This window comes from Hyperolius riggenbachi, chromosome 7 (genome assembly GCF_040937935.1).
Source record: "Hyperolius riggenbachi isolate aHypRig1 chromosome 7, aHypRig1.pri, whole genome shotgun sequence".
Taxonomy (NCBI): domain Eukaryota; kingdom Metazoa; phylum Chordata; class Amphibia; order Anura; family Hyperoliidae; genus Hyperolius; species Hyperolius riggenbachi.
The window spans coordinates 47,106,852-47,122,935 of NC_090652.1; the positions used below are offsets into that span (position 1 = coordinate 47,106,852).

The 16,084-nt window shown below is 42.4% G+C and overlaps 1 protein-coding gene across 7 annotated transcripts in view; it reads right to left on the reverse strand.

The window, feature by feature from the left end:
• Positions 1–16,084, reverse strand: part of LOC137524293 (RING finger protein 112-like) — a 77,086-nt gene that overhangs the window by 3,365 nt on the left and 57,637 nt on the right. For all 7 annotated transcript variants that reach the window (XM_068243999.1, XM_068243998.1, XM_068243994.1 and 4 more), the window contains 5 exons: positions 15,886–15,972; positions 14,547–14,676; positions 13,305–13,435; positions 9,633–9,686; positions 7,136–7,210 (listed from right to left, as the gene is read on the reverse strand). In XM_068243999.1, coding sequence (XP_068100100.1) covers positions 7,136–7,210; positions 9,633–9,686; positions 13,305–13,435; positions 14,547–14,676; positions 15,886–15,972 — 477 coding nt within the window. The remainder of the gene's footprint in view (positions 1–7,135; positions 7,211–9,632; positions 9,687–13,304; positions 13,436–14,546; positions 14,677–15,885; positions 15,973–16,084) is intronic.

Below are 16,084 nucleotides of genomic sequence, written 5' to 3' on the forward strand. Positions count from 1 at the left end.
CCGAATCTCCGTAGCGTGTTAGAGAGATACACCTCCTTCCTCAATCTTCGTGACGTCACTAGAGGATTAGCCAATCGCTGACGCGTTTCGAAGGTAACGTCCTTCTTTCTCAAAGCTGGCTAGGGGTTGGAGGGATCTGTCTTTTAAAGGGGCTGTGATGTCATTAAACTTCAGAAGCTTTATTCACATTCATTCAAAAGCATATAGTTCTAAATCTTTATTTAAGCCCGCTGGCACAAGGGTATTAAGATTATAAATCCAATTTGTCTCATGTCTAGACATCTCAAGGATGTAATCTCCTCCCCTCCAAGGTCGCTTCACTATCTCTATAGCGCAAAATCTAGTGCCATTAATCTTGCAATTATGTTGCTGCTTAAAATGATCAGAAAGTGGGTGCTTCATGTTCCCTTTTTTTATATTAGTACAGTGTTCTCCTAAACGTTCTTTGAGGGGGCGTTTCGTCCTCCCCACATACTGCTTGTGACATGGGCAGATAATAACATAAATGACACCTTTTGTGTCACAATTCATAATATCTTTAATGGAAAAACTGTTACCCTCTGTAGTGGAGATGATCTCACTCGTTCTCTCAACTGGCATCCGTGATTCTCTACACATCCTACAAAATCCACAATTTTTGAAATAACCAGCCTTCATTTTCCCCCTAATCTCTCTAACTGTAGGAGCTATAATATTACCCAAGTTTCGTGATTTTTTGAAAATCACTCCTGGATTCTCCGGGAGTATGTCATTAAGCAAGACATCCTCCTTTAGTGTCTCCCAGTGTTTCATCACAATCTTCCGCAATTTCATAGCTTGTGAGGAGTAGTTGAATATAAGTTTGGGATCCAGATCAAATCCTTTATCTTCCTCTGTTCTTTCTTTCAACAAATTTTCCCTTCTAGTATTTTTTGCAGATGCTCTTGCCTTATCAATATTCTCCAAACAGTAACCTTTGTCCTCAAATCTTTCCTGCATCTTATCAGCTTCTTCTTCAAAGTCACTCAATTTGGTGCAGTTTCTTCTTAAGCGAAGAAACTGCCCTTGTGGAATATTCGATAGCCACCTCAAATGGTGGCAGCTATCCACATTAATGTAGCTGTTTATATCAACTTCCTTGCGGTATGTCTTGGTGACAATAGTATTATCCTCCACAAACCTATCACGTTATGTGGATCAATACCTCCAAAAAGTGGTGAAATTGACCCCCTCCTACCTTAAAGACACAGGACACTTCTTAAGAATCCTTATGGACACCCCATGGGATGGAGATTACTGGCTCTGTACTATTGATGTCAGTTCACTATATACAGTCATACCTCATGACAAGGGCCTAGAGGCAGTGAGATTTTTTTTTTCTGGCTCAGGACGGCGAAATGCCTGTTGACCAGGTTGGGTTTGTCCTTCAGGCTATTCAATTTATCCTGGAGCACAATTATTTTGTGTTCGGGGGGCAGTACTTCCTCCAGGGGACCGGGACGGCGATGGGGACCCGGTTCGCTCCGTCCTTTGCGAATCTTTATATGGCCCACTGGGAACGATTTATACTCGGTGGGCCTCAGGGCCCCGGAGCCGCCCTGGTGCTCTGGAGGAGGTTTATTGATGATGCCTTCTTCATTTGGAGGGGCACCAAGGAGAGTCTGGAGGACTTCCTGATCTGGATTAACACCAATGATTATAATCTCACCTTTACTGGAGATTTCAGTAAAATTAGAGTTAATTTTTTGGACTTGACAGTGTTTGTGGAGGATAATACTATTGTCACCAAGACATACCGCAAGGAAGTTGATATAAACAGCTACATTAATGTGGATAGCTGCCACCATTTGAGGTGGCTATCGAATATTCCACAAGGGCAGTTTCTTCGCTTAAGAAGAAACTGCACCAAATTGAGTGACTTTGAAGAAGAAGCTGATAAGATGCAGGAAAGATTTGAGGACAAAGGTTACTGTTTGGAGAATATTGATAAGGCAAGAGCATCTGCAAAAAATACTAGAAGGGAAAATTTGTTGAAAGAAAGAACAGAGGAAGATAAAGGATTTGATCTGGATCCCAAACTTATATTCAACTACTCCTCACAAGCTATGAAATTGCGGAAGATTGTGATGAAACACTGGGAGACACTAAAGGAGGATGTCTTGCTTAATGACATACTCCCGGAGAATCCAGGAGTGATTTTCAAAAAATCACGAAACTTGGGTAATATTATAGCTCCTACAGTTAGAGAGATTAGGGGGAAAATGAAGGCTGGTTATTTCAAAAATTGTGGATTTTGTAGGATGTGTAGAGAATCACGGATGCCAGTTGAGAGAACGAGTGAGATCATCTCCACTACAGAGGGTAACAGTTTTTCCATTAAAGATATTATGAATTGTGACACAAAAGGTGTCATTTATGTTATTATCTGCCCATGTCACAAGCAGTATGTGGGGAGGACGAAACGCCCCCTCAAAGAACGTTTAGGAGAACACTGTACTAATATAAAAAAAGGGAACATGAAGCACCCACTTTCTGATCATTTTAAGCAGCAACATAATTGCAAGATTAATGGCACTAGATTTTGCGCTATAGAGATAGTGAAGCGACCTTGGAGGGGAGGAGATTACATCCTTGAGATGTCTAGACATGAGACAAATTGGATTTATAATCTTAATACCCTTGTGCCAGCGGGCTTGAATAAAGATTTAGAACTATATGCTTTTGAATGAATGTGAATAAAGCTTCTGAAGTTTAATGACATCACAGCCCCTTTAAAAGACAGATCCCTCCAACCCCTAGCCAGCTTTGAGAAAGAAGGACGTTACCTTCGAAACGCGTCAGCGATTGGCTAATCCTCTAGTGACGTCACGAAGATTGAGGAAGGAGGTGTATCTCTCTAACACGCTACGGAGATTCGGAGAGCCGTTCCGGAAACAGCTGAAGGAACGCTGCACTAACCGCATTGGAGCCGGGCAAGCTAGCCCGATACCGCTGTCTACTCATCTCCAGTGGCATCTAGACTCTCCTGTGTAAGTCGCCGGCCGGGGCACACGGGATTGAGCGGCTCCTGATACCAGCAATCCATTCTTCTGAGGGACTGTGAGTATTAACTTACGAAGACCGCTGTACTATAACGGATATTTGCCGTACACATTGCTTCGTGTGGACTGCTGCTACAAATTGTGGAAATTTCCATCAGAAATACCTTGTGTGAAATTTGTCAAGTATATTCACGCCACCTAGTAAAGTTAACTTTTCATTGATTCAACCAAATCACCATTCAATTATGATATGATTATCTGTCTGCTGCTATAATCCTTTTTATATTTTATATTCTTATATTTTTTAGTGCACGTACCATTTTTTAGTGCACGTACCATTTTTTCCTACTGCAGTAGGTGTATGGGGATGATTGGTGCGTGGACGTGTATGATACTTATTTTAGCTAATTACTGATGAACGTTTACCTATACAGTCACTTTACTGTTTATTTATGAATTGAATTTATTATTATTAAATACTCTTATTGATTAGCGCTGCCTAAATTTATTATACACTAGATTTAATAAGTGATCTATGATGCCTCATCCAAATACCAGTAATATTGTATATACATGTTAATACATATAGCATAGTGCAGGGGCGTTGCTAGCCCCAAAGATCAGTGGCATGTGACCCAGATGTATTCTGGGTTGCCCCGGATGTCCCCCAGGCAGAGTCAGCTGTGGTGGCATGCTGGGAGCTGTGGTGCATCAATCGGGTTATGCTGGGTGCTGTGGTGCCTCTATGTGGGCATACTGGGTGCTATAGTACCATGCTGTGCACTGTGATGCCGGGCATGCTGGGAGCTGTGCTTTTTCTATGGGGCATGCTCAGAGTTGTGATGCCTCAATGGGAGTCCAATGGGAGGGGGTCCACTAGAAGGTCAGGGAATGCTAAGGGGGAACTGCCAGATAACCTGGAATCAGGCCAGCCTACCCAGCAGAAAGCCAGACCAGCCAGAACAGAAGCCAGGTAACTCTGCCTAGTTATGTTTAAGCGACACTGCCTATTTATGTGATATGCTGCCTTTTTGTTTTTTGTTAATGGTGAGGGAGCTTCTTAGACTGCTGTTAAAGGACAACTTTAGTGAGAGGTAAAATGAGGCTGCCATATGTATTTCCTTTTAAGCAATACCAGTCGCCTGGCAGTCCTGCTGGTCTATTTAGCTGTAGTATTGTTTGAATTATGCCAGAAACAAGCATGCAGCTAATCTTGTCAGATCTGACAATAATGTCAGAAACACCTGATCTACTTCATCCTTCTTAAGGGTCTATGGCTAAAAGCATTAGAGGCAGAGGGTCAGCAGGATAGCCAGGTAACTGGTATTACTTATAAGGAAATAAATATGGTAGCCTCCATATCCGTCTCTCTACAACATTTGTCCTTTACATTCATTTAAATTTGTCTCCACCCATGACCACACCCACACACAGGTGCATGGCCACACCCATTTTCCATCTAGAGTGCCCAATAGTGCTCCGGACCTCTTAGGATACTAGCAATGCCCCTGGCATAGTGCCCATTACCAGTATGTGAATAGTTAACATTCCTTTACTTCAGCCATTTCATTTTACTGACCATTTCCTTATATGGAACATTCTTTAAAGTACATGTAATATACCTTAGCCTTTTAAGGAAAGGTGTCTGAAGACCACTTAGGATTGGCTGGGACGGTGTCTTTGTCTGTATCGGTATATAAAAGGGGGCCAACACCCCTATATCACTGGCTTCACGATGGGACTGCTTTATCGAGAGCAAACTGTACTCAGGTCCCCAAAGCTGAGATGCCCATAAGGGCATATGGGGCCCCTCAGGACTATTTGTGAACTTATCTGATCGAGCTGAAAGACATCTGGGCATTTGACCAACATTCTGTAGCCAAGAATGTATTCATTCAATGTTATATATTTTACATTTACGTGTGGTCTTTGAGTTATTTTAAAACTGCGAACCTACTACAGATAAAGTGCCTTGGTGAAAAATAGCAGTAGTTTTGTTACTGTCAACCTGTAAGTCAACGGCAACTGGCAATAGCGCAGGATGCCGCATAGCACAGGACGCTATTGCAGGCTGGAAGACGAAGAAAGCTTTGCGTATCCCGGGGCACGCAGGCACAGTTGCCGTCTTACAAATCGACGGTAACAAAACTAGTTGGCAGCGGCAGAATGGAGGATCGTGTAGGACCGGCGTGGGACAGGACGGCTGCTGGGGGCTTGGGGAAGCCCCAGGTAAGTGAAACTGTTTTTTTTTTTTTTCACAGTTCCGATTTGGCTCCTTCCAAAGGAGGAGCCACTCAAGAGTACCAGTTAGTGTTATGCTCAAATTTCACATCATAAGTCGCAATTACGATGCACAATTACCAGCACATTTGTAATTAATTTAATGCGTAACCGTAATTATGTTCCATAATTTCACGAGAGAGTAAAAATGAGAAATTTGAATTTCTGGGAACAAGTCAAAGAATTTTTTTTTTAAATCAATATTCTCAAAAAGCACAAGAAAATGTTTGTTTTTTTTTGTTTTTTTTAACAGTGACATTTTGCTGCTGTAGCCTTTAATTTATACCAAGTTTGGAGTTCTGTATACACATTTCAAGAAACCGGACAGTGTCACCCCTCCCAAGACTCTTTAACGCCTTGACACTTATGCACGCTGGTATAGCAAGAATGCAGAGCCTAGACAGCCCCCTAAGCCATACCGGCCAGCATGGTGCATGATGTGCGGGGCCTCTGGTAAAACCCTTGACCATGGACAAGGCGCTTTTCCCCACCTACAATGTCCTCTTTAAAATAAGTACCGTATATTCCAGCTTATAAGAAGACCCGGCATATAAGACGACCCCCTGCCCCCCCCCCCAACTTTTTCAGTTAAAATTGCACTTTGCAATTTCAATTCATAAACTGGCAAAACTTGCTGTAATCCTTGTAGCTTCTTGGGAGCAGACGCTTGTGTGTGTAGCAGAGCAGCTTCCGGGATCACCTGACTGGTGATGTATGTGCTGAAGAGATCGCCGGGCTGTATTGTGGAGTGCACACGTCACCAGTGAGGTGATCCCGGAGGCAGCACTGCTACCCATGCGAGGGTCTGCTCGCAATAAGCTACAGTTTTTTTTTTTTTAAAACAGAAAGCGTGATCTATGTTTCCTTTCAGCGGCACATTGCAGCATCAGGTAATTTAAAGCTCTGCATGACACCCGGCAGCCTCATACTGAAAAACTGACACCCGGTGTATAAGACGACCCCTGACTTTTCAGAAGATTTTTAAGCGTTAAAAAGTCGCCTTTTACGCCGGTATATACGGTATACAGAACTTGAAAGGTCTTCAGGTGTTCGGTAGCAAAATATAATTTTATGGAGTTAAAATACCATTATTTCTTTGGATTTTTAATGATAGATTTTTACAAAACCTGCAAGGTTTTTATGACTTTTTTTAAAACTTGTTCCCAGTATTCCAATTTACCATTCTGGTTTGCTCAGAATTTTTTCACATTTCAAAAAAATTTTTAAAAAATTTACGACTGCTGTGTTTTCATTTTGGGTAACATGCAACATTTACGAATGGATTGCGCAAAATCAATTCAATTGTGAAATCATAATTATGTGTAATTTTATGTGAAATGTCAATTGTGAAATTGTAATAATGTGAAATTTTATATGAAATTAGCACATTACAATCATCGGTAGTAGCAGCTGCTCGGAGGGAGAGGCATGTGACTCCTGTTCAAAAAGAAACCTGTCTGCACCTCAGACTCCTCCTATCGGACCATAGATGATTGTCAAGCAATTTGACGATCACCTAAACTCCGTTGAGGTGTGAGCACACTGCATTTCCCTTAGCAACGCAGTTGGTTGTGTGTTATACGCAAGCGCGCCTGTGTTGCTCTCAGTTGTAGCGCTTCCCCATTCAATGATAATGAATGGTACAGATCTGTGTTGAGCTGAAAATGTGTGCTGCTATGCTGTGTGACAACGTACTGCTGTGCAGTGCATGAAATAACCCATCTGTTAGATTTAATTGGCATTTTAAACATTTTGCTCTAACATTTATTACTTATGGTACTAACAGTTTATGAATCAATCAAGTTCACATTCCAGTTCCCTAAAGGTCTTGTTACCTGCTGGTCCATGAAGTCCTGGAACCTCTTCAGTAGGATAGTCATATACTTCCGATTTTCAAGGGAGTAGAACATCTGTAGGGGAAATCGGACACAATAATGAGAAAACTAGGACATTGGAGCTTAAAGCTACCCTGACCAGACGTCCCGTTTTACCTGGGACACGTCCCAGGTTCAGGGTCCCCTATCCTAGGCTGCAATGTGTCCCAGGTTATGTCCCACTTTTAGCCGCTGGGTGTCCCAGCCGTAGGACTCTGTGGCCGCATGAGGTAATGTTTGCCTCATTTACCGTTTGCAGAGTCAAAGTAATCGTTTTCTGCTGCATTTTATGACACATAAAGGAGGTAACGGTAGTTGCATTTCATTTGTCGGAGGTAACAGTTATTGCAATTCATGTATCAGAGGTAAGGCCCCATTCACACCTGGAAGCGCAAAACACAGGCTTGCGTGAGTGATTTTGCAGTGGAAAAATCACTGAACACCGTGGCGATTTTTACGCGATCGCGTTTAGCGCTTCTATAGCACTGAAGCCCGATCAACGGGAAATCACCTGAAAATGGTGCAGGCGACGCGTCTGAGTTTCCTGATTTTGGGCGATTTGCGGCGATTAGCACACCTAAAAACTTTGGGAGTGTTAACCAGGGTGCTAAGTAGGTTAGCACCGTTTTTTTACAAATCACATTGCGCGCAAAGTCCCACACGCAAAACTTTGCGCACGCACAGCGCGGTGCGCGCAAAACGTTGCATCGTGTTGCGACTAAAACGGCGCACCTGATGCGCCTATAAGGTCGACCTTATAGGCGCATCGGGTGCCCCATTTTAGTCGCACCACGATGTGATGGTTCGCTTGTGCGCGCGAGCGCTACATATCACGCCTAAACTAACTTTAGGAATGATACAGGGCTTTTCACAGGCGTGCTAACACTTAGCACTGCTTTGTGAATCAAGCCCATAGTCATGCCATGGACTGACATCCATGGTGCAAATCTCCCATTCCACTACATCATTGTGGTAACACTGCTTTCTTATGCGTTTTGGGAACATTGCCTATCTCTGGTTTGGGAGGAAACTCTGGCCCACTGCCTCAAAGTTACATTACAGTTCGCTCTGCCCACGCCATGTCATGGACATGCCCATTTTTGTACCGTTGTCATGGACACGCCTATTTTTGGGCGCGGTGCGCTAGTGTCCCCTCCCCCCCCTCTGTCCCAGGTTGAGCCAAGAAAAATCTGGTCACTGTATTAAAACGCTCCTGAATGATTGCACAGCACACATTGAAATGTTTTCTTTCCGCATCTAAGTGCTGTAGAAATCAATTGCAGTGTGCCCCGTGGCTTTGTATAGCTACATCTGAGTGCAAAAAGTCTTATCATTAGCTGTGATTCACAGCACCTCCCTGGCTCTGCCTCTGCAGAGAAAACAGAAGATGAACCCTTTCTGTGCTCTCTGCAAAGTTCATCTTGTTACAAATGTTTACCGTATAGGTTATCATGCTGTGGCTAATATTTTAGAGCAGAGAAGAAGTTAGGAGTTTAGATCCACTTTGAAAGGTATCTCCAGTCACATAAATGAGACTGTACAAGTTTTAATATGACTAATCTAGCAGCCACTTAGTAAATGTAATGGTTTTTAGTAGAGACTTGCAAGAGGGGAGGATTTAGAAATCTCTCCATTGTCAAAATATATTGGTATGTAGCCCCCCCCCCCCAGTGATGTCATAGCCTAGGCTGTTTAGCTATGCAGAATTCTCCTACTAGAGCATTCTGGGAAACCAGAAAGTATTTCTATTGTCTTCAGAACACACAAAAACATTCTGCAAGCATTAGCAGTAATGATGTAACCACCTGTGATACATTTCAGAATGTAAATCAGGGTGATGAAAGATTTCACAATGGGCAAACTCAAAATAAATAATTTATAAATAAACATTCTAAAAAAATATTTCACTACAGTTCCGCTGGTGGTTTATATCTACTCCCACTGAAGGTGATGGAAGGCAATTATTGGTCGGGTTTTTTGATTGGGATCACGTATAGATTAGCACCTAGCACACTTGGTGGGGGTGGGATTTTTTCAGCAAAGATAACATTGTCATATGATTCCAAATTCCTGTGAGAAAATTAATGTGCCCCGCCCCACTAACTAATGGAGAGGGAGGACTTGGATGCTTTCCTTGCATTGAAGGGCATCCACGGCTATAATCACTAGGTCATTCCCGGGAGAGTTGATCCAGAGATTTATCTGACTGACAACTCAGGAAGGAATTTTTCCCTTTTAAGGCTAATTGGCCCAGGCCTTGTAAGTTTTTTTGCTTTCCCCTGGATCAACTGTAACATGTGCTGTTCCGGACAGTGTTTTTTGTTTTTGTTTTCTTTTTGGCTGAACTTGATAAACGGATGTCTTTTTTTCAATCAAACTAACTATGTTACAATGGTTTCTAGATTATATTTTATGTACAGATTAATATGTGTGTTCCCATGCGTGATATTATAATTACCTCCATGGGGGAACCAAATTTGTATTCTTCTTTCCGTAATATGCCAACAAATTCCTGTAAGATAAAACAAGTCATAATCTGGACCAAGAGCCTGAAGCCAGAATGTGATCTCATACAGGCAAGCGCACAGTCATGTAAAAACACTCTTATGAGCGCCGGGTACCATGGGTTGAGTCAAAGATGGCAAGGTTGTATGTCCTTTTTCATATCCCAGGTGCAGTGGGCTTTGCCCATCTAGGAACCAACACCTCCCCAATTCATGAGTACGGATTCCTTGCATTGATATTCCAAGGTTTATGTTATTAGATTTACTACAATACAATGACCTTTTTCCGTTATTTTGACATGCTATATACCGTATATACTCGAATACAAGTCAACCTCGTGTATAATTCGACTCCAATATTCAACCCTCTTAAGCTGGAACTTTTTATTGACTCAAGTAGAAGTCTACCCAGCAAACTTAATGGCTGCACTTGGATCTCATGAGGGGTTAATAACTGCACTGCATACAGTATTGCAGCCATTATCCCCTCCTGTCCCTAAAGTGCAGCCCATACCTCCTCCAGGCCCCCAAGTGCTGCAATTATAGTATAGAATGAATTCTAGCGTATAGCCATTTCATTTTCTTTTCTTACTCGTGAACTATTGGCTACCACAGCTTTTTTATGTTCTGACATTTCAAAATTGTACAAAGTCAGTTATTCATCTTTGGAATATTAATACAAATTAAAAGTAGAAAAAATATAACGTACAACTATGCCTCAAAAATGTTGTGCTGTGTAAAATATAGATAAAAACAAACTTTGGTGATTTTCAACCCCTGTTCAAAAAATACATTTCTCCAAGAGTAAAATTCACTATAAAATGACTTTTCTACTTTGTTCCTAAAGACAATAAAAATCCAACATATCTGACAGGTTTTGGACTAAAAAATTCTGAGAAAATGTACAGAGGTTTTGCTTTTAACTCCTAAATTCAGCGCAGTTGACTTCAATGCAAGTCTGTGGGTGGGGCTGCTGGTTGGATTGCATCATGTTGCAGTTTAGATTGTACTCCAATTAAAAAGCAGAAACATCTCAAGAATGATCAAGGGAAGCAGGTTGCACCTGAGCTCAACTTTGAGCTTCATGGCAAAGGCTGTGAATACTTATGTCCATGGAATTTCTCTTTTTTTTTTTTTTTTTATAAATTAGTAAAAACAAAACCCTCAAGTAAACTCTTTCACATTATTATTATTATGGGGTGTTGTGTGTAGAATTTACGGGAAAAATAAATGTAATCCATTTTGGAATAAGGCTGTAACATAACAAAATGTGGAAAAAGTGAAGATGCGCTGTGCATACTCTCCAGATGCGCACACACATATTTTTATTGCAATGGTGTTCTCACGTATCGTCACTATTTTTTGTTGCAATACTGCCGGATTTTGTGCCATTTCGCTGTCAGAATGAAAGATCCATTTAGGATATACAGTACTTTGGATTATAATATTATTTCACTGAGCTTTATGAGACTTTTTTGCTCTTGATCTTTTTAATCATTTGTTTATGTACCCTTGTTTATTACATTCCAATTGGAGATAATTATGTAACTATATTAATGCAAATTATGTATAACAACAGAGGCTGTCCTTTAATTTTATGGATTTGACCATCTATGAATGGTTATAATTATTTTCCACCAAGAGATGGCGACATCATCCCTATGAATTACTTTGTAATGAATCGTAATCCTTCTGCATTCATTTTACAGGGACTCTAATTCTAATAAAATGTGGTTGCATCATTTATGAATCAATGCATGTGTCCTCTAATCATATGATTTGTCTGATCAGACCAGCTTTATTCTTATACTGATTTATTTTGTATCTACTTTGTAAGGACTGATTGTCTTTCCTAATAAAGAATTATTATATACCGTATATACCCGCAAGCGAGCCAAATTTTTCACCCCCCAAAAGTGGCCCAAAAGTTGGGGGGTCGGCTTGCTTGCGAGTCATGGGTAGGTGGGTGGGTAGGTAGGTGGTGTCCCTCTCCGCTCGCCCCGCGGCCGCCGCTGCTATTACCTTAGGCGGCGCCGCTTCCTCTATCCCCGTCCTGCTCCGATAACTAACTCATTTACAGCAGCGCGCCCCTCGCTGCTGTGATGATGGAGGAAACCATAGAGAGTGGCTTCCTGTAGCGGCGATGCCGTTACTATGGGAACCGCTCTCTATGGTTTCCTCGGTCATCACAGCAGCGAGGGGCGCGCTGCTGTGAAGTAGTTAGTTATCGGAGCAGGACGGGGATAGAGGAAGCAGCGCCGCCTAAGGTAATAGCAGCGGCGGCCGCAGGGGGAGCGGGGAGGGGCACCACCTACCTACCCACCCACCTACCCATACTGGGGCACTATGCTAGCTTTACTGGGGCACTATGCTAGCTATATTGGGCACTATACTAGCTATAATGGGGCACTATACTAGCTATAATGGGGCACTATACTAGCTATACTGAGCACTATACTAGCTATACTGAGCACTATACTAGCTAAACTGGGGCACTTCACTAGCTATACTGAGCACTATACTAGCTATACTGAGCACTATACTAGCTAAACTGGGGCACTATACTAGCTATACTGAGCACTATACTAGCTATACTGAGCACTATACTAGCTAAACTGGGGCAGTTTACTAGCTATACTGAGCACTATACTAGCGATACTGGGCACTATACTAGCGATACTGGGCACTATACTAGCGATACTGGGCACTATACTAGCTATACTGAGCACTATACTAGCTATACTGAGCACTATACTAGCTAAACTGGGGCACTTTACTAGCTATACTGAGCACTATACTAGCTATACTGGGCACTATACTAGCTATACTGGGACACACTAGGGGAATAAGGCGGCCAGCATTTCCTACCCCCGGCTTATATGGGGGTCAATCATTTTTCCCTGTTTTTTCAGGTGAAAGTTGGGGGGTCGGCTTACATGCGGGTCGGCTTGCTTGCGAGTATATACGGTAATTACTTTTTGGATTAGCATATTTTGATATTTTGTTGCAAGGACATGTATGTCTTTTGCGACATTGCACTAATAGGACTAGATAATTTAGGCATGTAGAACATTTCAGATAAAGTGGATGATTATTTAGTTCAGATTTGGCTTAAGGCTTAAAGGACATCCGAGGTGAGAAAAAAAATTGAGATAAATAATAGTATCTATCCTCTTTCTCCTAAAAATGACTTTTTCTTTAGTTATTCCAGAGTTATAAATCTAATTTTTAAGTTTTTACTGTTTCATGGCCTCTTTTCAATGACACATTCACTAAAGTATGCCAAAGCTAAAATCCATGAACTAATACCCTTTTTTATCTCTTTTCTGCTCTCAGAAGCCATTTTCTGCCAGGAAAGTGTTTTATTGCTGTAATTCCTTATCAGTGAGTGTTACGCCCGGTCCAGACCCAACAGAAACGGTCACTTGCATACCTGATTTTTAACTCTTTCAGGCAGAGGAAGTAAAAAAGGAACAGCCTAGTTATTTGTGTGCTTGGCACCGTACATACACATGTCTATCTCATCATGTCACATGTCACCTCGGCCTTCTTGAAGTTCTAAGCCAGCAGAATTGAAAACCAGTGCATGGTTCAGAAAATGGTGGGAGTAGAATAAATGGACTTACCTTCAGCGCTGCCCCCACTTTAGCACAGGTGATCCGTTCATCACGGATGTCTGTCTTCTGGAAGAGCCAGATTCCTGCCACAAGGTCGGAGATGTATCTTCTAAGGTGCCCCCTGAAGTCGTCATCCATGTCTGTGGAGATGGAAAGTGTGCGTTTTGATGAAGAAAGTACAAGAGCAACAACATATGTAAAGAAGCTACCACCTCTTCAACTGATGTAATACTCTCAGTAATGGCCAGAAACCATCTGTTCAAGAGGGCAACAAATGCATATCAACTGTCTTAAGAGTTTGTCAAACTCATTAAAAGATCTGCTGGTCTATAGCAAGATTATGGGCTTGATACAAATCAGTATTTCTCCTAAGTTTTCTCCTGGGAGATACTTTTTCATCTTCTGTTTAAAGTAAAAAAAAAATGCTGGTTGTATACAATATGCTGTAAATAATCTATTACAGAAAAGAAGAAATGCTGGGTTTCATTCTGCTATAAGCTAGTTTTTTTACTTACCCGGGGCTTCCTGCAGCCCCATAAGCACAGATGTGTCCCTTGCCGTCCTCCTGCTCTCGCCCATTCAGCCCACGGTGAGCCCCGGTAATGGGCTCAGTCAAAGCCAGTCAGGGTCTTCTACCCATGCGCGGACCTACTGCACATGCGCAGTAGACCCGGAGTGACGAAGATCCAAGGTAATGTATGGACTGTACAGGAAGGTGTCTTTGCTGATCCCCCCCCACAAACACCTAGGTTAATACTTGGTGTTCTATATGTCAGGTAGGGTGTAGCTAGCTCTATATAACCGAGCACAGTCAAACCTGTTGCCGTGTAACCAGAGGTTAAACGATTGACATGAGTTCACACCTGAGTGAAGCATAATATAGCTGCAATACACATAGGGTAATAAGATTTGCCCCTTGTGCATGCTCTGATAGGCTGTATCACAACCCTAGGGTGCTGGCTCTAGTTTTTACCTCCATTACCGATATGCCACACACCGAGTGAAGCATAGGTCAACCGACAACTTGGTAAGGCAGCCTGGTCCAGTTGTGACTCTAGTCAAGAAGGCCTACACAAGCATAGCATGGGGGAAATATAAAGTGCGGGATCAGGGGAGTGCTATACAAATATGTACAGTGTCACAAAGTTCTCAATTCATCTCAGATTCATGACTTAATAAATGTTGTTCTCACCATTTTAAAATCTTTTGAAAAATACTCTATCTATAAACGCTGCCAGATGTGTAAGTTACCTGCCAGTCTGCCTTCACCCGATCTCAGGAATCGTTTTCCTGGGTGCGGCAGGAGGAAGCCGCTAACAGAGGGACTCCTGAGAGTGTCCAGCACACGGCGGTATGCAGAGTCCTTCAGCAGCCTCAGTTTCTGTATAGGAAATGAAGAGAAGGTCAGTGATGCTGTTTGGATTTGGCTTCTGATGTATTTAATCCTGAATAGCAGGAGTTCTGGTGAGTATTACATTTACCGGCAGTAACGTTTCTCGCCAGCACCGACCTGCAATCTGATCAGCAATACTTGCTGGATTTCCATGTGTATGCAGAAACTCTGTCAGTGCCAGCATGAAAATACAGCCAACACTATTACCGAAATATCTGATCTATATTGCAATTCTGTGTGCCCAGTGCACACGTTAGCTGTTGGAGACTATAACCCAACACTCCTTTACCACCACTACTGGCATCTAGTATCCACTACTGCCCCCTTTTTAAGGCCTCAGTGCAGAATCAGTGTTTTTTCGGTCACCTAACTGTCATTGAACTACCTCACCCAACCACAGAAGCTGGAAAACCGAGATCATCTGCACTCCCGTGAAGCATTTATGTCCTGTCAACTAGCAAAAACAATGATTTGTTCACCTGACTTTATCACTAAAACTCTTTGCAGTTGTTTGCGGTGCGTTAATTGTGATGTTTCGTCTGTCAGTGTGCACCAGGCCTAACCCTTACACTACCTTATCGCCATGTACACACGCTGGATGTTTTAAAGCACTTAATTCCACCAATTTAGGAGAGTAATGTGATTTCTGCCCTCTAGCGATTAAAACATAACTCCGTAATTTATGGTGGGACTTTTGCCATGTACCCCCGTCCAGCATGCCCCCTGTCCAGGTGTTAGGTCCCTTGAAACAACTTCTCCATCACTTTTGTGGCCAGAAACAGTCCCTCTAAGTTTTAAAATTCGCCTGCCCATTGAAGTCTATGGCGGTTCACCAGGTTTGCGAACCTCTGTTGAAAATTTGCATTTGCAAACCGAAAAAGTGATGTGTGCTACATCACTAGTGCAGAGAGGAGACCAAACACAACAAGGGACCACACAGTGTCTGGGGACCTTAGAGATTATGCAAGTAAGCATAACTTTCAACATTTTTCTCAGCACAGGTTCACTTTTAGTGACAAGCTAATAGCAGCGCGCGCGCGCACACACACACACACACACACACACACACACCTACACACACACACACACACACCTACACACACACACACACACACGAAAATTCAGCATCAGTTCTAAAGAAGTTTCAAAGACATATCCTCCCCTGCCCCAATCAGCCATGGTCCTCCCCCTTCATACCTCTCTCTCACGTTCTAGATAATCACGAGCGGCTTCTCTTCCACAATTGTCGGGCTCCTGCCAATCTCGAACCAGAATATCCAAGTGCTGAAATTATAATAAAAAAACAGGTTTCAGCCATGCTTTGGCAGGAGAAGAAGTTGGTCCATCAGAGGTGATGCAAACTCTGTTGAAAACAGAAGCTCTCCAACCATGTTAG